This window comes from Nanorana parkeri, unplaced genomic scaffold (genome assembly GCF_000935625.1).
Source record: "Nanorana parkeri isolate BGI_ZX_2015 unplaced genomic scaffold, ASM93562v1 scaffold2150, whole genome shotgun sequence".
Lineage (NCBI taxonomy): Eukaryota > Metazoa > Chordata > Amphibia > Anura > Dicroglossidae > Nanorana > Nanorana parkeri.
Genome location: NW_017308418.1, coordinates 65713 through 91839, shown reverse-complemented (window position 1 = coordinate 91839; position 26127 = coordinate 65713). Strand labels below are relative to the sequence as shown.

The window sequence follows — 26127 nt, the reverse complement described above, 5'->3', positions numbered from 1 at the left end:
ATATATACACACAGTATACACGGAGGGCTTTGTTTTTTTTTTGTTTTTTTCCTAGACTTCCAAATCTACCATATGGGGGAGACATTTAATGGATCAGATGAATATTTTGGTGATGGATTTTCTCCTCCAGTTATAAATGAAAGTTTTAATCTCTCTGAAATTTTAGCAAAAATTACATTTTCTTGGCAAAGTGCGTTTAACGGTACAGTGGGCTTTAAGTTGATCACAGTGCCGATATGTTATTATTCGAGTGCCATTTAGGAAGGATGCCCACATCACCCAGGAGCAAGAAGAGGAAGCTGCTGTAGATGGAAGAGAAAGAAATGCATATGGTTTTCTGTTTAAATAAAAAGTACCCTTGGAGTGGGGGCTTTGGGGGAAAGTGGGTGGCAGTAGGGGGGGTAAATCCTGGAGTTGGGCTTTATTTAATAGGACATTATGCAGATAAGTCTAATTAACATCACTTCACTTCTGATCGGTCATTCACTCGGCTGCCCTCGTCAGCTTTGTGAATAGACCCCTATGTCCTTTCCAGGGATAATTCAAGAAGCCCTCCTTTAAAGTCGGTTAGTTATAGGGCAAGGGTGGGCAAACTCCTTAGGGAGTCATGCCTGTGGCTGGCAGAGGCTTGCAGTGCCTAATGGGGGTTGTAGTTGCACCACAGCTGGAGGGACGGCGTTTGCCTTCCCCTGCTATAGGCAAAGCTTCATGACCTAGATTAGGGTTAGAGTAAATAATAGGGTTAGTGTTAGATACTTGGAGCCAGGGTTAGGGTCGATGTAGAATTAGAGAAACAATGAATTGGTTAGTATTAGAATAAAGGTCGGATTAGGAAATAAACTTTCTTTTAGACAATTAAAACTCAACTCCACTTTGAATTTGGATGGAGCGGGGGAGTGTAAGAGCCTCCGTCAGATGTTTATTGTTGTGTTCCAATTTAGGAGATTTGGGATGTCTCTGATCTGTCTCGGAGATTCCAGATTCTGCACTAGTGTTCCCAGCTCCTCCCACCTCTGACTGGGTACTTTGACAGAGGATGAACCCCGGAGGAACTTTCTTGCTCGGCTTCACAAGCTGCCTAACACCAGTGCGGACTCTCAGCTCATCTCTCACCATTGTGTCTCCTCAGATTCTCATCATGTCAATGAAAGACATGAATGTGGCCAAACTCACCTCTGTGGACCTCCCTCTGTTCAGCGGAATCATGCAGGATCTTTTCCCGGGCATAGACACACCGTCAGCGGAATATGGCAAGGTAAGCCCAGGAAATAAAAACATATTTACAGTTTATTTTGTTCATTTAAAAAATGGGAAGGGTCCTTGACCAAGCCTGGCTGCTGCTGCAATGGAGCTCAAGGTCCTGTATGCGTCGTGTGTATCACAAGACTGACTGCACAGAATAAAACCCTCTGGCATTTAAAATGGTTCCTGTATATTTATTTTATATGTGTAGCTAGCTGCATGCCTGAAGTTCAGCTTTGATAGTGGCTAATTGCAATTTCCTCCTTGCCCAATGAGGTACCCAGCCTGATGATAATAGGCAGGCTAGGGATATACTGCCACCTACAGGAGAAATGGACACTGGGCACATAGAAGACTGAAGTCCAGCCCCCAAGGAGCTTAAACCCCACCCACACCACACCTGCGTAGTTTTGCATTGTGTCCTTAGTAGAATGGATGTCTTTTTCCTTTCTGCTATATTTTTTGCTTGAATTGGAAGATTTGTTTCTACTACCAACAGCTATATTGGTAGATTCAGGTGAGATATTGGAAATAGACTTGTTTCGGGTCTATCTGTGCCACCCACGCCACTTTCTATTTTTATTTTGGAAAACCCGCAAAACTGGACCTGGTGTATGGGATGTGAACTGTCTGCTGGTATCCTGGCAGACAGCTCACATACCTCTCTCTGCACATACAGTGAACATGCTACACGGGCAGGGCCTGCATATAGACAGGGCATGCACCATTGTACAGGGTGCTGTACATAGCTTCCTGAAAACCTCCCACCACATCACTATATTTCAGATTGTGTGTGATTGCAGATCTAACATATATTGAAGGAAATTTATAAAAACCGGAGCAGACAATCAGCTTCTCTCTTTCATTTTCAAATCTTAACTGAACAAACTGAAGAGAGAAGCTGATTGGTTGCCATGCACATCTGCTCCAGATTTTGTCTGCTCCAGTTTTGATAAATCCCCCCCCCCAGTGCACATCAATAATTCTTCATTTCTTTTTCATTTTTGCCTCAGCTCCGGGAGCAGATTGAGGAGGAACTGCGCCTCTCTGGCCTCCAGATCACGCCGTTCACCGTCACCAAAGTCATCCAGTTGTATGAAACCAAAACCTCGCGTCACTCCAGTATGATAGTGGGCAGGACCTGCAGCGGGAAGACCACAACCTGGCGCTGCCTGCAGTCGGCACTGTCTGCTCTGCACCGCAATGGAGATACAAACTATAACCTTGTGCGGGTGAGTGACCGCCAATAATCCTTCTCAAAGAGAACTTGTCATTCTCAAAAATCTTTTTCATTTCTTTTTTGGCTTAATGCAGATGATGGCATTTTTTAAAATGAGAAGAGACAATTGAGTTATAGGAAGTCTAGTCAAGTCAGACCCCTTAAAGCTCTTTCTGCCATAACTCCTTCCTCTTTTCCTCTCCACCTATGAGTTTTGGGTGTTCCTGCTTCCCTCATGAGGTGTTTCTACCCATCTTTGTGTGTTCCCTCCCACCATGAGGTATTCCCACCCAACTTTGTGTGTTCCCTCCCACCATGAGGTATTCCCACCCAACTTTGTGCGTTCCCTCCCACTATTAGGTATTTCTGCCCACCTTTGTGTGTTTCCACCCCCATGAGGAGTTCCCACCCCACCTTTATATATTCCATCTCCCATGACAAGTTCCCACCCACCTTTGTGTGTTCCCTCCCACCATGAGGTATTCCCACCCACTTTTGTGTGTTTATTCCCACCCACCTTTGTGTGTTTCCTCCCACCATGAGGTATTCCCACCTACCTTTGTGTGTTTCCACCCCATGAGATGTTCACACCCTTCTTTGTTTTCCCTCCATCAAGCGTTCCCACCCACCTTTGTGTGTTTCCTCCCACCATGAGGTATTCCCACCTACCTTTGTGTGTTTCCACCCCATGAGATGTTCACACCCATCTTTGTTTTCCCTCCATCAAGCGTTCCTGCCCCCATTGTGTGTTTCCTCCCGCCATGAGGTTTTCCTATTCACTTTAAGTGTTCCCCTACTTTCCGTGAAGAGAAGAGTTCCCACCTACCTTTTTGTGTTTCCTCCCCTCATGAGGAATTCTCACCCCGCTTTGTTTGTTTCTGCCCCCCATGAGGTGTTCTCACCCACCTTTTTGTGTTTCCTCCCATCGTGAGGTGTTCCCACTCACTTTTGTGCCCCCTCCAATGAGGAGTTTCTACCCACCTTTGTATGTTCCCTCCCACCATGAGGTATTCCCTCCCACATTTGTGTGTTCCTGTCCCCCATGAGGAGTTCCGGCCCACTATTGTGTGTTTCTTCCCACCATGAGATTTTCCCACCCATATTTCTGTGTTTCCCTCCTATGAGGAGTTTCTGCCCACCTTTGTGTACTCCCTCCAACCATGAGCTATTTCCACTTACCTTTGTGTGTTCCAGTGGCGCCCAAAATGGGCACAGCAGATGTACAGACTCAGGAACTCGGCACAGCGATAGTGGGGGGGCCTTATAATGGGCACAGCAGGTGTACAGACTCAGGAACTCGGCACGGAGATAGTGGTGGGGGCCTTATAATGGGCACAGCAGGTGTACAGACTCAGGAACTCGGCACGGAGATAGTGGGGGGGCCTTATAATGGGCACAGCAGGTGTACAGACTCAGGAACTCGGCACGGAGATAGTGGTGGGGGCCTTATAATGGGCACAGCAGGTGTACAGACTCAGGAACTCGGCACGGAGATAGTGGGGGGGGCCTTATAATGGGCACAGCAGGTGTACAGACTCAGGAACTCAGCACGGCAATAGTGGGGGGGCCTTATAATGGGCACAGCAGGTGTACAGACTCAGGAACTCAGCAGAGATGGTGGGAGCCCCTCATAATGGGCAAAGCAGGTGTACAGACTCAGGAACTCAACACGGAGATAGTGGGAGCCCCTCATAATGGGCACAGCAGATGTACAGACCCAGGAACTCAGCACAGGGATGGAGGGAACCCCTCATAATAAACACAGCAGATGTGCAGAGCCAGGAACTCTGTGCAGAGATCTCACCAAGAGATAAAAAGACAGTCAGGGGCTTTAACTTTGCTTTAGAAATTGTTTGAACCGGTCAATTCCATAATTCAAAGAGATAAATGCAGTTTTTACTACCCTGACCATAATCTTTTACAGGGTTATATTTATCATTAGGGCACAGGTTCTCTTTACCTTTTATATGTTATGTCCTATGTGTAGGAATTTCCTCTGAACCCCAAGGCTGTGTCTCTTGGAGAATTGTATGGTGAATATGATCTGACAACCAACGAGTGGACAGATGGAATCCTCTCCAGCCTTATGCGCACAGCCTGTGCAGGTACGTCAACTGTTGCTGAACACAAAGAACGTTATGTATTAATAGTTGTATGTCATCGTGGCAGGCTGTCCCCATAGTGAGCCTGTGCTGTGGGCATGCAGAGCAGCGTAACAGGTTCACTTTAAAGCCAGTCCCCATGCCAGTGTATACCTACCCTCCTTTTACTCCGCCACCATTCTGTTCACTACTGGGAACGAGGAGAATAAGCCTGATGTAACTTGCAAACCATACTATGCCCCCGTGTCATGGTGCTTGTGTCTGAACAGCCACTTGCTAAGAACCAGCGCTGTCACTTGGGAGAAGGTCTCATGATGCCACATATTCAGATGTTTTCCTCTCTGCCAGTGGTGAATGGAGCAGTGGGGGTACCAAGGAATGATTAATATAAGCAAGGCAGGGAGCTGGACATTAAAGAGACCCTATAGGTCTCTAAAGGTGTTAAAACATCGGTTCCCCTTCAAGAACAATTAATATACTCATAATATACTCATTATTCTGGTGGGCCGTGACTCATACTTCCCTTACTTTCAAGCACTGCAGCCTTTGTCAGTCTCTTCAGAGAGCATTGGATGCCTGCGTTTCCGCCATGTATAGTGGTTCCTTCCTTTGTTCCCCACGTCACCAAAGCTCTCAGGATGTCACAGGATGTCAGCATTTGGCCCAGCTCAGCTCTACCACCCCATACCTCCCCACTGGTCCAGCAATATGGTGGGCTGCTTCATAGACCAACAGGGAGGCTTGGGATTTGGAATCAAGCACCCACTTAGATGAAGTCACTCTGACACCTATGGTTTTGATGTTTTCTTGAATGCTCTAGAACCTTGCTTCCCAACTGGTGGGTCGTGTTCAGTGGGTCGCCGCATGCCTTCCACTTTTCTAGGTGAGGAACTCCTCAGCCTCCCACTAGCGCAGCACTGTCCATTCTCGCACCAAGCAGCCATTCAAAATATGCTACCCGGCGCTGAGTGTCGACTTGAGGTGGGGTGGGCTGGGGGTATGGCCGCGAGGGAGCTCCATCCACAAGTGCATTGCTTACAGCTCCCTCGCATGTCCTGTAGAGGTGCCTGAACCGGAGTGACATCACATTCTGGCTCCCGGAATCTCTACAGGGCGCTTGGGAGCTGTACAAGCAATACACCGATCAATGGAGTTCCATCACAGCACAGCAGCACACACTGCCATGTGTTCCATTGCAGTGCGACTTAGGTCGCGACTTAAAGACCGAGGACAAATGTGGGTCCTGAGGTTACACAGGTTGGGAACCACTGCTCTAGAAACGGGGACCCATGTGCAGACACTTGGAGGTACCTGCTCTGGTATTTGAGAAATGGTTTCATTAGGCCTCAGACACGACATCTTACCTTTGTTCCTGCACCAATAAGCCACATAGAAGGACATGAAGAATGAAAAGCAACTTGGTGAACTAGTATAAAGACAAAATGAGTCCGGATCTGCTGTTTTATATCACAGATACAGCCTATGATAGATCCCTTTATATCATCTTCTATGCTGCTGTACCAGGCTTGTAAGCTCTAATCAGTGCAAGACATGGAAGTCGTGGTTTAGAGAACAGTTAGGAAATCAGTAAAGAGTTGTGCTCTGTATTATGCGGCGGGAAGACTGAGCAATCTGATCTATTTTATTTGGCAGATGAGCGCCCGGACGAGAAGTGGATTGTGTTTGATGGGCCGGTGGACACTCTGTGGATAGAAAGCATGAATTCTGTCATGGACGATAACAAAGTCCTGACCCTTATCAATGGAGAGAGGATAGCCATGCCGGAGCAGGTGAGCTAATACCTCACCTGGTATAGAAGGTCGTTTGATGACTTTTCCCAATAGAAGGTCATAGAGAAATGTCATATATATATATATATATGCTGAAAACTTATATGTGTCTAGACATTTCTCTATGACCTTCTATTGGGAAAAGTCATCAAACGACCTTCTATTGGGAAAAGTCTGTTGGCCAGGATAGATTTTTTTATTATATGTGTCTAGACATTTCTCTATGCACATTACTCAATGTCAAGTGATCCCACCAAATTGATCAGATGACACAATGATTGCCTTGACTCTGGACTATGGAGATGTCATCAAACACCCTCGTATCGGGGAAAGTCTGTTGGCCAGGATAGATTTTTTTTAGCCAGTAGACGGTTGTTCTCCCAAGGCAAATTTATCACCAGCGGTGTCTGATGGGCACACAAAGGGAGTGCTTGGCAGTTGGACCGTTTGCTAATGTCCAACTACTATCTCCTAAGGCCCCATTCACACTGAGCGACATGAAAATCGCGCGATTTTGAGCGATATTGCGCGACGAGCGATATTGAGCGACTTGTCGCGGGACATCGCGCAACTTTTTCCTATTGGGCTGTATGCAATCAGGAGCAATATCACTCCAAATCTCTCAAAAAAAGGGTCATGTAGGAGCGACAAGCTACCAGCGACGAGCTACAAGCGATATTGAGCGACGAGATGTGAACAGCTCCATTGAAATGGATTGGAGAAGCTACATAGAGCGATATCGCGTGGAAATATGAGCGATATCGCTGCAAAAATCGCTCGATAAATCGCTCAGTGTGAATGGGGCCTAAGCAGTGGCTTTAAGTGGACCTGTCAGGTACAAGACTCAACTTACTAGTGTCAGGACGGACTTTTCATCCAACTGAACTTTTACTAGGCTCTGGCTTGTTTCTGAGAGATACTCAAGTTGAACTTGTATTACCCAAGAATACAAGTAGAATGATGTCCGTGGGCAAGAGATCAGAAGATATTTTTTCCGTGCCATTGTGTTTCGGAGCTTTTAGAATGCCCCCTTCTTCAGGGTCCAAAGGAAGGGTTGTCTGGGAAATGGAAAAGCAGTCTGATGCCAAACTTTGTCCTTATCCGCACATCATTTATCAAGGCACTTTTACCTGTAAGGTCTCTGCTCTTCATTCAGCGGTTTCCAATCCTCCTAAGAGTTAAGCCCTGAAGAAGGGGTTCATAAAAACAAGAAACGCAATGGATCTTTCACTAAATATTACTCTCCGGATATCTGACTTGTCCCCAGCATCATTCCGGCACTTCTAGTTTTCCTGGGTTGATGACCACATCCAAGGCTCCCTAGTGTATCATGGGCTCCTATGGTGTTATGAAAGCAGCTTTGCTCTCCCCTTCCACATCTGGAATGGTATCACACATGATGTAGAGTCACCCAGTGCTACCGTTCACCAATTTCTGAACAATTGTTACTGGTGCCAAGCTTGTTTCTTAGATATACACTCATACTGACGTTCTACTAGTATGAGGCTTGTCTCCTAGACAGGTACTTAGGCTAAATTTGTACCAGTATCTGGTTTGTTTCACAGACAGGTACTCAAGCTGAACTTATACTACTGTCAGGTTTGTCTGTCTCTTAAGTTCTCACACTGAACTATTACTAGTGTCATGGTTGTTTCATAGATAGATACTCAGTTTGAGCTTTAAAGGAGAACTATGGGGTTAAGGCTTTTCCCCATAGTTCTCCTTAGGGTAACGGGAGGACACAAACTAGCGTCCTCCCGTTACCCTAAGCTCAGTATACCGCGAGCTACAGCTTGCGGTATACTGAGACGCCGGAGCAGATCCCGACATTGATGTCGAGATCCGCCCAGCTGCGTGAGTGACAGCTGGCTCTGCCTATCTAGAGGCAGAGCCAGCTGTACCCGTCCGTTCCGCCAGTCAGCGCTGGCGGATTGGAGGGGGGAATCCAGCCCCTCCCCTGTCACGGCAGAGAGCCGTGACAGGATTGAGAGGGGAGCGAACGCCGGTATATGTTCGCTCACCTCCCGATCTACAGAGCCGACCTGTGACACATTTTCACAGGTCGGCTAGAACTATGAGGTGAGTGAAAAGCACTCGCCTCATAGTTCTCCTTTAACATATACCAGACTTTTCTTTTACACAAGTACTCAGAGCAAACTTTTACTAGTGTTTGACGCTTCTCTTAGACAAGTCAGGTCTGTCTCTAGGTCAGGTTTATCTCTTAGGTACTCAGATTGAACTTCATCCAGTGCTCAGACTGAACTATGAAAATTCAGATTGAACGTTTACTAAGCCTTGTGTCCCAGAGAGATATTCAAAGTGAGCTTTTGCTATAGTCAGGTGTGTCACTTAGACAGGTACTCAGATGTCATTACAGAAGTTGCCTTATTGCTGACCTGTCTGTCTGTCCATGCACAGGTGTCTCTGCTCTTTGAGGTTGCAGATCTCGCCGTCGCCTCTCCAGCCACGGTGTCCCGTTGCGGTATGGTATACAGCGATCACACCAGCCTGGGCTGGAAGCCATGTGTCCAGTCCTGGCTAGAGAAGAGATCCAAGGTAAGATACTATTCGGATGAGTGAACTTTCCTAAATTCAGAAAGAGAACATAGGGAACTGGTAGCTGAAAGAACATACCATGTGCTTTGCATCCTGCATCTCTTTGTCTTTTAACCACAGCAGATATGTAGTTGACAATGGGGCATCCAAGGACTTGTTTTCCAAAAGTAGATCATGTGTATTCCCGTTAGCTTAATAAGATGCCAACTTGAGCCTTTTAATTTACCCCATCTCAGCAGTGGCTCATCAGCCCAGGTTACCATGTTCCTCACTCTCAGCAGCTCAGCTCATCATTCCCAACAGTGGCTCATCAGCCCAGGTTACCATGTTCCTCACTCTCAGCAGCTCAGCTCATCATTCCCAACAGTGGCTCATCAGCCCAGGTTACCATGTTCCTCACTCTCAGCAGCTCAGCTCATCATTCCCAACAGTGGCTCATCAGCCCAGGTTACCATGTTCCTCACTCTCAGCAGCTCAGCTCATCATTCCCAACAGTGGCTCATCAGCCCAGCTTACCTTGTTCCGCACTCCCAGCAGTGGCTCAGCAGCTCAGCTCACCATTCCCAACAGTGACTCATCAGCCCAGGTTACCATGCTCCTCACTCCCAGCAGTGATGCAGCAGCTGAGCCCCGCTTCTCCCTCCCAGCAGTGACTCAGAAGTTGAGCTCACATTACTCCTGCCTTCCAACAAAGACTCAGCAGCTTAGCTCACCCTGATCCCCGCTCCTAGCAGCAGCTAAGCAACTGGGCTTCCCTGCCCCTGCCCTTGTCACCTAGTATCTGAGCCTATCATGCCCTCCTCCTAGCAATGGCTCTGCAGCTTAGCTCACCCTACTCCTCCAACCCCACAGTAGCTAAGCAGCTGGGCTACACTGCCCCCCGCAGCAGTGAATTCACAGCTCAGGTCATCCCGCTTCCCCCTGACAAGTCACTGCTGGGGAGGGGGAACAGTAACAGCTGATTTGGATATTTTATATATACTGCCTGCGCATATTAATCCGCTGCGCTTAAATGCACGCTGCATTCAGTTCTTTCTGTATAAGGGGTGAAGTACTTCTTTAGCACCAGAGAGAGTCAGACACGATGCTGCTTCAAGCTGGAGTCCGTGTAGAAAAAAGGGCAGAACCGACCACCAACTTCTTCATTTATTAAGGTCAAAGGACGACGTCCAGCTTTATAACATAGCCAGTCAGCCCAGCAAGTACAGGTACACATCAAAAGGAAAGGGGACTACACCAAGATGGCTGAACAGTGAAATGCACATACCTTATCCCTGTAACACAAGGAAGGACGAGTCATGTCCATTGTCCCGAACAGCCATGTGGTTGCCCATCCCCCATCATCGTCAGCATGGACCCCATTCAATACTGCTCAGAGTGACCAGTATCTAATAAGATCATTCTACTTGTTCTTACAGGTTTGAGACTATCTGAAGAGACATTGCTAATGCGGTTATCTATATACGGTACCAGTATACGGACAAGGCAGATTATGTCTTCTTATAAAAGCAGATATGTATCCAAAAGGGATAGCGCAGTCCGCAATAGAGGTATAATACGCATCTCATTATAGGACTTCGCTTCGCGTATGTGTGTAGACGTTTGAAGGCAAGGAGCCCCGCGCAGTGCACTTAGTACTCACAAACCGGCAAACGCCTCCACACGCCGCGAACACGTCTCCAAGCCCATGAGAAGGTTTTCATACTGACGGTTTTACCGCTGGTCCTGATTCAACCCAAGTACCCTCTGCTAGAGCGTTCCTCGGTTACATCCGACACAGGGGGACAGATGACAATCCCTAAAACACACAAGTCCTACAATACAATGTCCACATATAATAAAATGTCCACAACACAGCTGAGCTGCCAAGTCACTGCTCGGAGGGGAGCAGGGTGAGCTGAGTTACTGAGAGAACAATTTGAAGGACTTCTTGCTTCTGTTGTGAACTTTGACTTTTGACTTTGAAAAGAGCAGAGTGGGGGTCTCGGCAACAACATCCGTACATAACGGTCAGCTCTCTAAAGCAGAAGATGTATGTTAATGCCCACTCCACCACACCCGTCCCCCTCACCCTCAACCATACTTCAAGTACTCAGTACTCATACTCAGACCTTGTCTCAAAATATCACCCTAACAGTCCACTCCGCTCTTCCCTAGAACTCCTGCTTTCCAGCTCCCTAGTCAACTCCTCCCATACTCGCCTCCAGGACTTCTCTAGAGTCTCTCCCATCCTCTGGAACTCTTTACCCCACCCTGTCCGTCTATCTCCCACCCTGACTGTCTTTAGGCGTTCCCTGAAGACTCTTCTCTTCAGGGAAGCCTATCCCACCTCAACCTAACCACTTAACCATCACATTCTCAAACAATTCATCCCCACACAGCTACCTCCTCATGTATCACTTCCCCCTCATCTTTTAGATTGTAAGCCCTCAGGGGCAGGGCCCTCCTTACCATCTTGTCTTGAATTGTATTGTAATTGTAATGTCTTCCTTACATTGTAAAGCGCTGCGCAAACTGTTGGCGCTATATAAATACTATGTAATAATAATAAGTGGACCTGTCAAAACACGAGTTAAATTATTATTATTATTACATAGTATTTATAGAGCGCCAACAGTTTGCGCAGCGCTTTACAATGTAAGGAAGACATTACAATCACAATACAATACAATACAAGATGGTGAGGAGGGCCCTGCCCCTGAGGGCTTACAATCTAAAAGAGGAGGGGGAAATGATACATGAGGAGGTAGCTGTGGCTGAATTGTGGAGGAAGGAGGGGCAGAGTGATATGGTCCCAAAACAGGGACAGTTTCTTCTTTCACACCTGCAGTCCCCTTGGTACAGTGCTTTCATGTTACATGAACGGGTGTATTGGTAATAAAGACTGTCTACCGTGCAGGGGGAAGCGGAGAGCCTCCAGCGTATGTTTGACAAATACGTGGGGAAGATGCTGGAGTATAAACACCAGAACTGCAAGGAACTCGTACCCCAAGAGGAGGCCTGCGGGGTCATCTCACTCTGCAAGCTGTACGAGTCACTGGCCACACTGGAAAATGGGGTAAGTCCTCCGCAAGAGGTGGAAAGCCTTAAAGGGAAACTTCAAACTGATGACGTGTGGGGGCTTTTAAAGCATCATCTATGGACTTTTTGGGGTACTGAATTTTTTCGCCGTTTTACAGACGCACTCAATTTTTAACCTGGGCATGTTGGGTATCTATTTACTCGCCGTAACCTCATCTTTTATATTTTATTAAACAAATGGGTATTTTATTGTGTTTTGGGGCATTTTAAGTGCATTTTTCACTAAAGTTTGGGGTTTGATAAGGAGTTGCGCTAATATCGTGCAACATAAAAAAAATTGCAACTGCAACATGTTATTAGTAAGTGGGAACCAGGGACTAAGCCATCTGATAAGAGAGGTCACTGCAATTACTTGTTTACTTCTGTGTGTAAATTATAGCTTGAGCTACTGAACTCTGTAAGCAATTTGGGGGTAAATAGACATCACTTGTGTTTTTACATGTAATTCTGGGGGAGATGGAGTGGTGGATTATGACCAGAAGCGGGAACACTATGCAATGGGGGTGTACGTTGGTTCAGGAAAAGAAAACAAATGCAGCCACCACATCCTAGGATTGGCAAGCTGCAATATTGTTAAATTTTTCTTTTTGGGTTTAGATACGCTTTAGGAAGATGAAGTCGAGGATAGTTTATTTTTTAACTTAGAGGAGAACTATGAGGTGAGTGATTTTCACTCATCCTCATAGTTCTAGCCGACGTGTGACAATGAAACTGTCACAGGTCGGCTCAAAAGATCGGGAAGTGAGCGAACACATAGCGTCGCTCGCTCACTTCTCGATCTATCCCTGCAGAGAGCCGTGACTGTCACTCACGGCTCCCTGCAGGGATTCCCCTCTCCGATCCTCCAGCGCTGACTGGAGGAACGGACAGGGGAGGGGGCAGGCTCAGCTGGCTCTGCTTCTAGATAGGCAGAGCCAGCTGTCACTCATGCAGCTGGGCGGATCTCTACAGCATTGTCAGGATCCATCCCGGCTGCGGCGGTCTCAGTATACCGCGAGCTGTAGCTCGCTATATACTGAGCTTTGGGTCACGGGAGGACGCTGTACGTCCTCCCGTGACCCTTTGGCGAACTTTGGGGAAAAACACTGACCCCATAGTTCTCCTTTTAATATGGGCAGAGTATATTTGTGTCATTCTATATCTCTTGTTCACATCGCAGGTGAATCCAGCAGACCAGGACAATTACAGCCGCATGGTGGAGCTCTGGTTCCTCTTCTGCCTGGTCTGGTCAGTATGCGCCTCTGTGGATGAAGACGGGAGGAAGAAGATCGACAACTACCTGAGAGAGATTGAAGGAAGCTTTCCTAATAAGGTGAATTCCCAAAAACCCAGCAAAAGAAGTTTATAAAGTTCTGTAATACCCTGAAAATTTAAGTTTGTGGCAATTTAGTGGGAGGCTGAGTCCATGAAAGTGCGTACACTCGTATCTTTGTGGAGGAAGATGAACAGTTTAAAAGGGAAACTATATTGGTTTTTGGTCCATTTTAGTTTAGGGTTCTTTTTTACACATCTTTATTTGCAGTTCTTTTATGACAAAGGATTCCCAGAGTGCTATGAGTTATCTAAAGATACAGCACACCAGAGCAGCTTGCTTTCTCTGGTTGAAACCTCCTTATATCCAAATTAGTCACTGCGTGTGATGACCAAGTACAAGTGAAAGTCAAAATAACTGACAATGTGAAAAGAAGACTAGATCCCCATCTTCTGACTGGGTAGTCCTTTTAGACTTGTATACGGTCTTCTTCTGAGACTAGAGATGCTATGCAATTCCACGGGGGCTTAATAAGCGGACGTGGATAGAAGGTTTTTGGACAGGAGATGTAGATACCAGGGCAAGCTCTGGCTGTTCTTTTCAGGTTGCAAATGTGTACTTAACTGCTTCCTTAGAGTTCAACTTTAGCCCTTTCATGACCAGACGTCATTGATGCCTAAATGCCCCAAGCCAAGTGTCTGTATGTCTCTGTTAAGCTACAAATAACCCTGTGAACAATTTGCATATCTAAATTTATTTTTTAAAGTCATATAAGACTTTTATTTGGTACAATGAAAATAAAATTGTATTTTCTTTCTCTAATTAAATGCATTAGATTTTTTAATACTGTAATTGTATCTTAAAGTTACAGTATTAGATTGTTTAATACTGTAATTGTATCTTAAAGTGACATTAAACCCTCAGATTTTTTAACATAAAACAATACTGTAATGTGCGCCTTACTGTAACCCATGGTTGTTTCCCTTCTCTTTGCTGCTTATGCCTTAAAATCTGTATCTGTTCTCATGCTGGGCAGAACTTCTGTTTTGCAGCAGACTGCCTTGTCTCTGAAATGGATACATGGTGTCTGTGTGTAGGTTTGCAACCTGAGCCAGCACTACAGGAAGAGGCACTCAGCTGCAAAGGGAAGTTCTCCCCAAGCATGAGAAGACATGAGGATTTAAAAGGAAGAGCAGCAACCATGGATTACAGTACGGCGCACATTACAGTATTGGTTTATGTTAAAAAATCTGAGGGTTTAATGTCACTTTAAAGGTACAGTATAAAACAGACGCAGTGTTCAGCAGTAGCTTTATTTTGTCAGTAAAGCCTCCAGTCAACATGTGATCACTATGTCAATGTTGGCATAGTGAGCACATGATTGGGGACAAGTCTGATTCCCAATCATTAGTGGGGACTGACTCTTTCAGTGACAGATGGGATTGAGAGCTGCTAGTCCCTCAAAGCTCAGTAGCTCTCAAAGTTGAGTCTGTTTATCATCATATCCCCAGCACAGGCCAGCATACGTAGTACCATTAATATAGACATTGTGAGCAGGCAGGGCTTTAGGGTTAGGTTTGGAGTTAGGGTTAGATTCAGGTTACATTAAGGCTGGGTTCACACCATTTTCCAGACCAGGTCTGGAACGCAGTGTATTGCGTTTTTGTCGCGTTTTTACCATTATTTTGCCACGATTGGAAACATTTTTTAACATTTTTTTGTAGCTTACAATGGTCTTACAGGTGCATTTCAGTGCGTTTTGGATGCGTTTCTATGCGTTCCAGTGCATTCCAGACCAGACAAAATGAGACATGCAGTATTTTTCTGGCCTGGTCTGGAACGGACTGCACTGGTGGGAACAGAGGCCTGAAATAGCATCGGGATACTTTAGGATCCATTTTGGGTCTGGAAACGGTCTGGTCTGGAGTTAATCTGGATGTGGTGTGAATGGGCCCTAAAGGTTAATGGTCAGTAAGTGGCAGTTATTATGTTTTATGTGTGAATGTGATTAGTTTATTTTTTGGGTGTCTTGTGTATAACACAATCTGTAAAAAGCACAGATGATAGATATTGTTGTGACGGACCGCCTGGTACCCCGACTGGGTACCTCCGCCAAAGAGCGTCTCCTGCCCGCCAAACCCCACTCTCAGCCAGCAGATTGGCAGCAACCAGCCCCTAACCCCGAATCACGAGGCAAAACTCATGTTGAAGGTTCAACATAGAAAGAGCAACTCCTTTATTAAACAAAGGACATTCACTTTAGAGACACTGGGAGGGCTACAACCCCTCCCCTCCCTTCCCCCTCATGACAAACACAGATAACAGCTTACACAGGGAATCAGACATTTACATACACAGTCACAGTACTAAAGGGGGGGGGGGGGGGAAAGCTATGCAACTGACTTCACTTAATTAAGTCTCCATTTTGAATAGACAACCCATGTGGCCAAGTCCTTGTCCTCCACCATTTTAAAACATATATTTCACAGAGGGCAACAGTCACTGTCTGCATATAAAATGTACATTTAGCCCCAAAATCTCCTGTTCTCTTGCTGGGCCATAATCGGTGGGTAAGAGGCCGGCCTGCAGCCCCCTCCAACTAGCACAGTGACGGTGCATTCCGTCACAATTGTGTTGACATTTCTGGCCTCTGGACCAAAAACAAATCCGGCGGCCTGAAGCTAACATACCGACCCTTGTATATAATACCCGATCCCGGGATCTCTTTACTCTTCTGTCTGCAGGACACGGTGTATGAGTACTTCGTAGACCCAAAAACAAAGAACTGGATGCACTTTGAGGACAGATTGCCAAAAGGTTGGCGAATTCCAGCCAAGTAAGTATCTTTGAAAAATGGACAGAATTGCCAGCAAGCTTGGGATGAGGATTTAGAGCAAGCTCAATGCTTCAAGATTCTGTTTGTCAATGTGTAAATAAAGCTTTGTTTGACTTTTGACAAAGGTTTCCTTCATGGCTTAGGAGCCTTGGGCTTCTCCCTCCACTTCCGCTTCATACCTGGACTCCAGCCGGTTTATATTTTTATTCCGAGTGTTGATGAGAGCAGCAAATGTTGCTTCATGCACAAGGTCAGCCTAACCCTCGGGATGAACTCCAGGCTGATATAAAAGACGCCAATTATGCAGATCTGTATTCATTCATTTTAATGCGAGCCGGGTAAATACTTGAACTTCACTTCGTACAAACCTCTTTGCAGTCCCTGTACAGCAGAGCTCAAGCTGTGCAAAGATCCCATCAGTAGTATGGCAATGCAAGGGATGGGTTGATAGGAAGAGAAAAGCAGAGTGACTGAGAGAGAAGAAGCAGCAGATTGAGGAGTTCATTTCACTGTCCAGTGACAGTCTGGGGGAGGGACAAGACCTGTAAGCGTTACTTAACTACAGCAAAGAAAATTCAGGTCTCTTGTCCTGCTGGGCAGGGCTGTGCTGTGTGTCAGAGCTGGGTGAATCTCAGGGCTGGGTGGATAGAAATACAACTCCTATGGCAGCTAATCCAGCTGCCGCATATGTATGTTGAGCTGTTTGCCTGGAGTTCAGATATGAAGCCTAAGTGCATTTTCAGACCAATCGCCCTTATTGTTTTTGCCCCCTTTCTCCGGACCTAATAGTTCCTATCCTATTCCTCCACAGATGCATACCTACCTTAAGCCGAATGGAGGTAGATGATCCCCATATACCTTTATGGGGCTCTACTGTGCAGGGGTGGCCCAGAGAGAGGATTTGGATCCTGCGCCGCACGTCCTGCCTCTCTTGGCGGCACCTGCGTGCGCAGTAGATCCCCATAGACTTCTATGGGGCTCATCTACCTCCGTCTCCCGGCTGGGTGACAAGCCCCCATAGGTTTCTATGGGGCTAAACTGTGCAGGCGTGGCCAGTAGAAAGAGGACTAGGATGTAAACACTTCCTGGAGGCTGCGGCGTGCGGAATGAGGTAGGTATACATCTGAGGAGGGGGAGGCTGGTATGTGTTATTTCAGGGGAGGGAGGCAAAAAGGTCAAGTGCACTTTGTTATAAAGTGACCTTATCCTTTAAGGTTTCTAAGCATAAACCAATTTATAGTTGAGGTTTCATGGCCCTTTGTCACCTCTCTCATTTACTGTCCACTGCTTTTGAGATATTCTTTGCCAGTTTGTGTGATTTTCTTGTCATTGCTCTTTACAGTTCCCCGTTCTACAAGATCATGGTGCCTACAGTGGACACGGTGCGCTACCAGTTCATTGTTAGTGCCCTGGTGGCACACCAGAACCCGGTTCTTCTTGTCGGCCCGGTGGGGACTGGGAAAACGTCTATCGCCCAAAGTGTACTGCAGTCCTTAGATGCCAACAAGTGGACGTTGTTAACCGTTAACATGTCCGCACAGGTAACCAAAGCAGTTTTCTTGCAGACTTACAGCATGCCGGGTCTATTCAGCAAATACAAATGATGTTCCGTTTTTAAGTCCTCGTAACTGCATAGAATATCTAAGCCCTGAAGAAGGGGGGAGGCCTTTAAGTTTTTAAAAGCGATGTGTGTGTTGTTCTTTTGTTATAACCTGACACCAATAATAGAACATTTCGGACTGTTAATTCTTTGTTCTGTCACTCTTGTTAGACTTTTTATATTTGGATTCTATACTCTGGGTCCCCTAGATATTGGGCAACCTGTTTGTGCTGAGAGCAGCCTCACAGGAGCCATTGTGTCCTGTATAAATATGATTGACTTTATTCAACCATGAACTACTAATGAGTTGTATCCAGCCCCTCAGTTACACATGTTCCAGGTATTTGTCTGTGTCTCCACTGGGGAGATTGACCATTTTTGTTGGCTTCACCATTGTCTCCAAGACTATATGTGATGGAAAATCCAAAATTTGAAGCCACTAGAACATAAATAGAGAGGAAGTCTTCAATGAGAACCCTTGGTAGTGGTGACAACTTTTTAAGAGATTTCTCTACTTTTTGAGAGATTTCTTCTCATTTCCTGTTGTGTCTACAAGACGGGAAGCAAAGGAAAATCTCCCCAATGGGACAGAAATGGAAAAAAACATAATGGGGTTTTAACCAATCCATACTCTATCTAAAATATATATTTGGCTTGCCCTTGACTACTTCTTAAAGGAGAACTATGGGGTCAGTGTTTTTCCCCATAGTTCTCCTTGGGGTAACGGGAGGACACAAACTAGCGTCCTCCCGTTACCCTAAGCTCAGTATACCGCGAGCTACAGCTCACGGTATACTGAGACGCTGCAGCCGGAGCGGATCCTGACTTAGATGGCGGGATCTGCCCAGCTGCGTGAGTGACAGCTGGCTCTGCCTATCTAGAGGCAGAGCCAGCTGTACCCGCCCCCTCCCCCGTCCGTTCCGCCAGTCAGCGCTGGCAGATCAGAGAGGGGAATCCAGCCCCTCCCCCTGTCACGGCAGAGAGCCCTGACAGGATCGAGAGGTGAGCGAACCTGGTATGTGTTCTCTCACCTCCCGATCTACTGAGCCGTCCTGTGACAGTCTCATTGTCACAGGTCGGCTTAGAACTATGAGGTGAGTGGAAATCACTCATGTCATAGTTCTCCTTTAATAATTAGTCTGCGTTCAGGGTTGTGTGTCCATAAACATGTTATCACGTACCTGACTGGAGACTCGGCTGAGAAGGGGGCGGCCGTGCACCTCTTGTCCCACACCTCTGGAAGTAGTGACAGGAGATGTAAGGACAGAGTGGAGCACAGGTGCCGATACTGGTGGCTGGCCAGTTCTTGAGGAGGCACTTGAGTGTGTTGGACCAGTTGGTGAATCGGCAGGACCAAGATGAAGCCGGGACCTCTTGAAATCAGAGCAGGCAACGGGTATGAGGCCAACGGAGCACTGGCAGGGTGTCGTTGCTCAGGATGCTGATGGAGCGATTCAACAAGGGGCAGACCAGAAGGGAAGTCAGGTTCAAGCCGAGGTCATACACAGGGAACCAAATCTTGAGGTGCCGAATCACAGATCAGGAGCAGGGTCAGGAAACGTAAGCCAGGGTCATACACAGGAGATCAGAGAGCAGAGGTACCGGATCAGGAGGAGAAAGCGGAGTCAATTGGTCACAAGCCGGGTTCATACACAGGAAGTCAGGATACAAGAACAGAGTAAAGGTCACACAGGGACAAGCTGAAGACCACTCAGCAACTTGGTCATGGCTTCTTGTCTGTTTAAATAGGATAGTGTGCATCCTAATGAGCGTGCACCTGTACACTAATGGGCAAGTTCCTGCGCGCTCACGTACGTACACTTTTGTGCATAAGCGCTCCCGTACGTGCGCGTTCACATGCTAAAGCAGGTTTTCGAGGAACTTTGGGCAATGGGTTGCATAGTTGTGTGCGTGCACGTTTTTGAGCAGGAGTCCATGTGCAGGTAAGTCTCGCAGATATGGTTCACACCTGAACGTTTTGTAGCGCGTTCAACGCTCGACGAACGCTCTACAAAACGCTCAAACATCTAAATCCCATTGTATTCAATGGGTCTGGTTCACACCTTGCCGTATTTCCGCCCGTCCGAACGCGATACAAAACGGCCTACGCCCAAAGAAGTACTTGTACTTCTTTGGGGCGTTTTGGTCTCGCGTTTCCATTGGGATACAGCCAAGTAGCCCACGGAAACGCGCGTTTGTTGCGCGTTTTTTTTACCGCCAATCGCGGTAAAAACGTGCGCCCCCGAACCGCGCGACAAACGCGCATATTCAATACGCCTAGGTGTGAACCCAGTGTTACACATGCATGTGTGTACACAAGCTGTAAACCTTTAGAATTCCCTTTGCTGAAGCCAAATTAGTGCAATGATTGGTTATAATGGACCACTGCACTTTGCTTTTGGCTTATTAAGACATTCATATCTTCTGCCAGTAGGAAGGCTTGTTCCTGTACTTGCCTCACATGCATGTCTTGGCAGTCCATGCCCACCACGCCGTGATAAAATATGGAAAAGTGCCACATAATAAAAGTCCATATCTTATGGCACATTCGCCATTCACAAGGACCGTTTCTCTCTTTCCTCCTCAGACAAGCTCCAGCAACGTGCAAAATATTATTGAGAGTCGTGTGGAGAAGAGGACAAAGGGCGTGTATGTACCTGCTGGAGGCAAACAACTTCTGACCTTCATGGATGACCTCAATATGCCAGCTAAAGATACATTCGGATCACAGCCCCCTCTAGAGCTTCTGAGGCTCTGGATTGACTATGGCTTCTGGTATGATCGACAGAACCAGAGCATAAAATATGTCAAGGTGAGGAACCAAGTTGTTCAGATGGTCAGCAGTCTCGTGTTATCCTTCGTGTATCTCGAGGTCCTCTTCTCTACTTTTCTCGTCTTCTCTTTCTAAACATTTTCCTGTCACGTTTCCCAGGACATGTTCCTTATGGCAGCAATGGGTCCCCCTGGAGGAGGCCGAACTGCCATTTCTGGACGTCTTCAGAGTCGATTCAACCTGATTAATATGACCTTCCCCTCGGTGAGTCAAAAATGTGTGTTTTGTGTGTGTGATGTCACCTATTATGAAGTCAAGAAACAGTTTGAAACTTAGGAAATCCTTTTATATCTTCTCAGCTATATTTATGACTATGTTAAATATTGTTAAGGGTCCAGGAAAGCCTATTCACGATCTGTAGTGCGCCACTTGCTAGATGCAGCAAAATCCTACATCCCTAGTCTATGGAACAATCCCTCCCCCCCTACAATACCTATGTGGATACGCAGGGTGGAGGAGATTAGGGTGATGGAAGACATGATCCTGTCTTCTCAGGGCAGGCAGGAGCGTTACTCTAGGACGTGGTTTTACTGGCTGGAGTACATGGATTCCCCTGAAGGTCGAGCGCACTCTGTATGATACTCCTCCTTTCATCGGCCTACTAGGGAGCGCTCCGTGAGTGACCCTCTAGGCAGGCCTGACCATGTCCCAGTGACCTATACCTTCTCTTACACATTAGCTTGCTGGTACTGCCCTCCCTTCCTCTCGTCTATAAACCCCCCCCTCTTCCCTACTCTGTCCTGCTGTTATCTGATGTCCTCCCCTCCCCTCAATCCACGGAAGCAAACAGGTGGACCCCTTGGTTCACACACTATCGTCTACCAAAATTATTGCCTATTACACACTAAGACATGTCTGATGTACATTGCAATTACCCCAAACGCCCGGACGCTGCATATGTTATTAGGCTGCTTCCGCTGGATCCTTGACTAATTAAGCGACTAGGGATAGGAGAAATAGACATGCTTCCTACGTTTGTACCTGTACGACATCATTAATCGACTGTATATGTGTTATATGTTTAGTGTAAAATGTTTTCTCACAAATAAAGAATTACAAAAAATATATATATATATTGTTAAGGACCTCTTTGCTCAAATCCATCTCCTTATGCACTATAATTGCAAATCAAAGCCAGTAAGGGTAGAGAATTCATATGCGGATGACATATTTAGAAAAAACTAGTTCAGCATTTGTATGGTATTTTCCAATTGATTACAGTCCACGTCTGACTCAAATCAACTTCTCTTGTCAAGACAATCATGGGTGGTCTGGTGATACTGAAATGTACTTGTTTTACTGCAGGAATCTCAGATTAAGAGGATTTTTGGGACGATGATGAGCCAGAAGTTGCAGGATTTTGAGGAAGAGGTGAAACCGGTTGGGGATATTATCACGCAGGCGACCATAGAGCTCTATAACGCTATTACCCAGAGATTCCTGCCCACCCCGGCCAAAATCCACTACCTGTTTAACCTCAGGGACATCTCTAAGGTGAGCCAAGTCACACGTGGAGGTTGAAATGAGAAAAAGTATGAATGGGGAATGAAATTAAAAAGGTTAAATGTGAAACATATGAGAAACTCTTATTAGAATCAGGAATCAAGACCTCCTTCCTCCTGCTGGAGATCCCTCTAGTGATAACTAAAGATCTATATAGAGGAATCAGGACCTCCTTCCTCCTGCTGGAGATCCCTCTAGTGATAACTAAAGATCTATATAGAGGAATCAGGACCTCCTTCCTCCTGCTGGAGATCCTTCTAGTAATAACCAAAGATCTATATAGAGGAATCAGGACCTCCTTCCTCGTGCTGGGGATCCCTCTAGTGATGTACCCCCGAATTCTATTTGCTTTCCCCACTGCCAGGCCACAGTGTTTGCACATTTATAAAGGCTATTCTGGTAAACCTTCTCCAGGATAGAGGGAAGGAAAAAAAAATGAATAACATCTATATTTCCCCTTTCCAGGTATTCCAAGGCATGTTACGGGCACACCGCGACCTGCATGATACAAAGCACAGTATGACCAAGCTCTGGGTACATGAGTGCTTCAGGTATGGCACACTCATCATAGGGCCTATTTATAACAAGATAGACATTTCCCAATTGGAAGTTGTTTAGTACATAGATGCTTTTTTAATGGAGGATGTCAATTCCAGCATCTTTTCCTATTTATAAAGCTGCCATGGCCAGTTTTCATGACTCATTTGCACTATATTCCATCAAAGGTAAGAGTAATCTAGACTGTGTCATCAAGTGGGCCTTTTAATAAAGTTACAAGTCTGCATGAATACATTCTTGACATGTGACACTATATAGCAACAGTACTATTATTAAAAAAAAAAAAATCTCCAGCTTTTATCATTAAATGACCGGCCTTGAGCTCCAGTCCATTGACTTTGCCTAGGCTTGAAATTATGTCTTCAGTCTGCTGCAGGGTGGAGAAAGCATTTGCTCAGTCTCCTTGCCCAGTGATCTATCTTTGTAGACATTCACAAGGTGGGAGGCTGCAGCAAGAGCTGATTTTTGTCAGAAGTTAATTAATACAGCCAACATTGCACAGGATTGACATGATTGTGTCATCTCTGAGCTGGCATCTCAGTCCAGGAAGTAGATGGTGACCCTGGATGATGCCTGAACAAAGATGGTGCCGTCTTTCCTAAGAGAAAAGCAGATGAAGACATTGTTGGAGGTAGTACTGTGATCCCTGTGAGAAGTATTAAATACCTGGAAGTGTTACACTTACTTAACATGCATGAAAGGCAGTGGGAGAGCGATGCAAAGGTAAGTATGTTCTGCTGGTTTAAGCACATCACTTGCCTTGCCCTGAATGGACAAATCACAGGTTTCCTTTAAAGTGATATTAAAGCCTCCTTTTTTTTAAAATGTGTCCTACAAGGAGACCCACCTTTGCTGGAGTCTGTTGCTGTTGTTCTTTAAAAGTTGTTAGTTCCTCGTTTTCTAGTGGGTCCCAGCAGCAATCTTCCCCCCGCCCCCTGTACGGGTGCCACCATCGTTCTAATGGAGGCACCTGTGCTTGCTCATGCCCGCAGTGGCTGTGTGCGTCCATAGACACAGACAGTCCTTTGGCAGGCCACGCCCCCTCTCTCATTGACTGATGGCAGAAGGAGCCCATGGCTCCTTCTGCCATCAGTATCCCCGCAACCCGGAAGTTCAGCGAATGGAGGATCACTTCAGGACTGGCGGCAGGGATGAGCGTAGCTGACAGGTAAGTGTGGGGGGTACTGGTGATGACTGGGGGAGAAAAAAGGTGCTGTGCCATTTTTACCCTAATGCAGAGAACATGGCAGCCATCAGGGGGGTACAGCCGATACTCATGTAAGGGGCCTGGGGGGCCCACCGGGGTCCCTTACATGACTATCGGACCGACGGTGAAGGGGCGAGGAGGCAGAGGCCTGGCCTAGCAGCGCAGGGCCCCAGCATTGCCGCTCCAGCGGCTTTGAGACAAGCTAGGGCCCCATCAGCGAAGCTGCTCGTCTGACATCTGGCCGGAAGTGACCTCATGTTAGTGACGTGACGTCACTTCTGGCCGGTCCGGCGGCAGACTGGGGGGGGGCCGGCCTAAAGCTGTGTAAGGGGCCCCAAAATTTCTGATGGCTGCCCTGGCAGTGAAAGCATTAAGGTAAAAAACGCTTAGACCTTAATACTACTTTAAGCTTTAGTGAATTTTATTTTTACTCTAGGATTCCCCAAAAAACAGGTATTTCCATTTTGTAAAGTAACTAAGTAGACAAATAAGCCTTCCAATATTCATTAGCTTGTTAATATTATAATAAACATTATTTTTTATTTAAAAAATATTTTGTGTAAGAAATAAATAATTGCTGTCCCTGAGTGTCAGCTCTGACATGAGGAAGCAAAGTCCTGCCTCTACCAAGATGGCTGCCTCCACAGTGCAGAACAAAGCATGGTAGGTCAGTAATGGGGAAAAGATCATCTGCAGGGAGACCGCAGGCCATACTGGTGCCACGTCCTCTGATTGCCTGTTTTGGGGCACAACTTCTAGAGTTCAGTTCCTCTCTAAAGTAGATTACAGTCAGACACCCTTTACATTATATGTTTACTTTTTATAAATCACAAAACATGTCTACATTTTCAGGAAACATACCCCAGATAAGTTAGTATTTTAATCATGAAATATCTCACTCGACTCGTTAAAAAAATTTAATTACGGCTGTTACAGTCTAATGTGAAAAGGCACACATGATATCTGGAGATGGTCTTTAGCGGTAATTGCTCTATATTATCCAGCTTTAGTGAATCACGCCAACCTAGCCACTCTCAGCCTTAATGGGAGAAGATGCCGGAAGAGCCGGGGGGGGATAGAATGACTGTTTGGATACCTACCAGAGGGTTCCAAGCCCCTTCTGCCCGGGTGACCCTGATACCTTTTGAACAGAAATGTAGGGATGACTCCATTCACTGGGTTTGACTTCTTTGCTTTACAATTTGCTCCTCGACGGTTGCTTGTCACCTCCTTAACGGTTCCTCGAAGCACAACTACATGCAGAAATGGGTGCTGACCTAAATACTACTCTAAAACCAGATATGTGGTCACAAACTTGGTGTCACGATCTGGATCAAGTTCGGAGTCCAGTAGCTGAAAAAGCAGGCAAATTTGTGGTATAACAGGCCGGGTTCGGTACACAAGCAGACGGTAGTAGTATAGGAGCAGGCAGAAGCGTAGTCAGCGAACAAGCCGAGGTCAGTAGCCAAAGGTATCAGGTATGAAGCGGAAAACGATGAGAGTAGTCGGTGAATCAGCGGCCAAAGGTCGGTACACGGGTAGGAGTCTAAGAGGATTGTATCACAGGAGGAGTGAGAAAGCAAGATATTGGCAAGAGCACAATAATCTGGCAAACAGGAAGTGCAGAGGCGTGGCTTAAATAGGAAGTTCAAGGGAGGGGCAAGGAGTTCAGAGTTCAGCAGAGACTAGGTTTAACTGAGGATTACACAGGAGATCAGGCAAGGAGCTATCCAAGGTTCTAAGGTGGCTCAGCAGGTAGAACCACAGCCAGCTGCAGCAGAGGCCCTGGGTTCAGATCTAGTTCCTGACTAGTAGACCACTACCACCACTAAATACTGTTCCCAGAATGTTCCTAATTTTCAAAGGCAATTATAAAGAATTATACTGATGGTATTTCGTGGTCAGCCGCCTCAACCATATTGCCCCCGGTTATTCAAAGAGCTATACCCAAAGCTGTCCTAAAAAGGGAACTTACATGCAAACATGGTGGACTTATAAACACAGGTTCAAGAAATGCTTCATACATTGCTAGGCATATCTGCTCCTAAGAACCTGTGCGAAGAGCTCCCCAATCTAAAGCCAGAAGACCCCTCGAAATACCAGTTCAAGCTCATGACACACATCATAGCCACAAAACAAACCATGGCGAAAAGCCTGGCTGCCAAAATCACTCAAGACTAGACTCCATTGGCCATTCTCAACTGAACACTTACAGATACAATTCCTAAACTGATGGCTTGGGACTCATGGGTCACCCACTTCATACTGACAACTGTTGTCTGATAGACTTATAATTTCCTCAATTCATCCAAATTGAATGTCCCAGCATTTCAGTGAAGCTCCGAGGC

The 26127-nt window shown here is 46.3% G+C and overlaps 1 protein-coding gene across 1 annotated transcript in view; it reads left to right on the top strand.

Annotated features, from left to right (window-relative positions):
- DNAH2 (dynein axonemal heavy chain 2) overlaps positions 1-26127 on the top strand; it is a 197087-nt gene that overhangs the window by 108163 nt on the left and 62797 nt on the right. Inside the window, exons 41-53 of the mRNA XM_018572866.1 lie at positions 1130-1255; positions 2256-2474; positions 4449-4566; positions 6217-6353; positions 8772-8909; positions 11809-11967; positions 13150-13302; positions 15987-16078; positions 17421-17619; positions 20266-20490; positions 20611-20715; positions 21817-22005; positions 22480-22565. Coding sequence (XP_018428368.1) covers positions 1130-1255; positions 2256-2474; positions 4449-4566; positions 6217-6353; positions 8772-8909; positions 11809-11967; positions 13150-13302; positions 15987-16078; positions 17421-17619; positions 20266-20490; positions 20611-20715; positions 21817-22005; positions 22480-22565 — 1946 coding nt within the window. The remainder of the gene's footprint in view (positions 1-1129; positions 1256-2255; positions 2475-4448; positions 4567-6216; positions 6354-8771; positions 8910-11808; positions 11968-13149; positions 13303-15986; positions 16079-17420; positions 17620-20265; positions 20491-20610; positions 20716-21816; positions 22006-22479; positions 22566-26127) is intronic.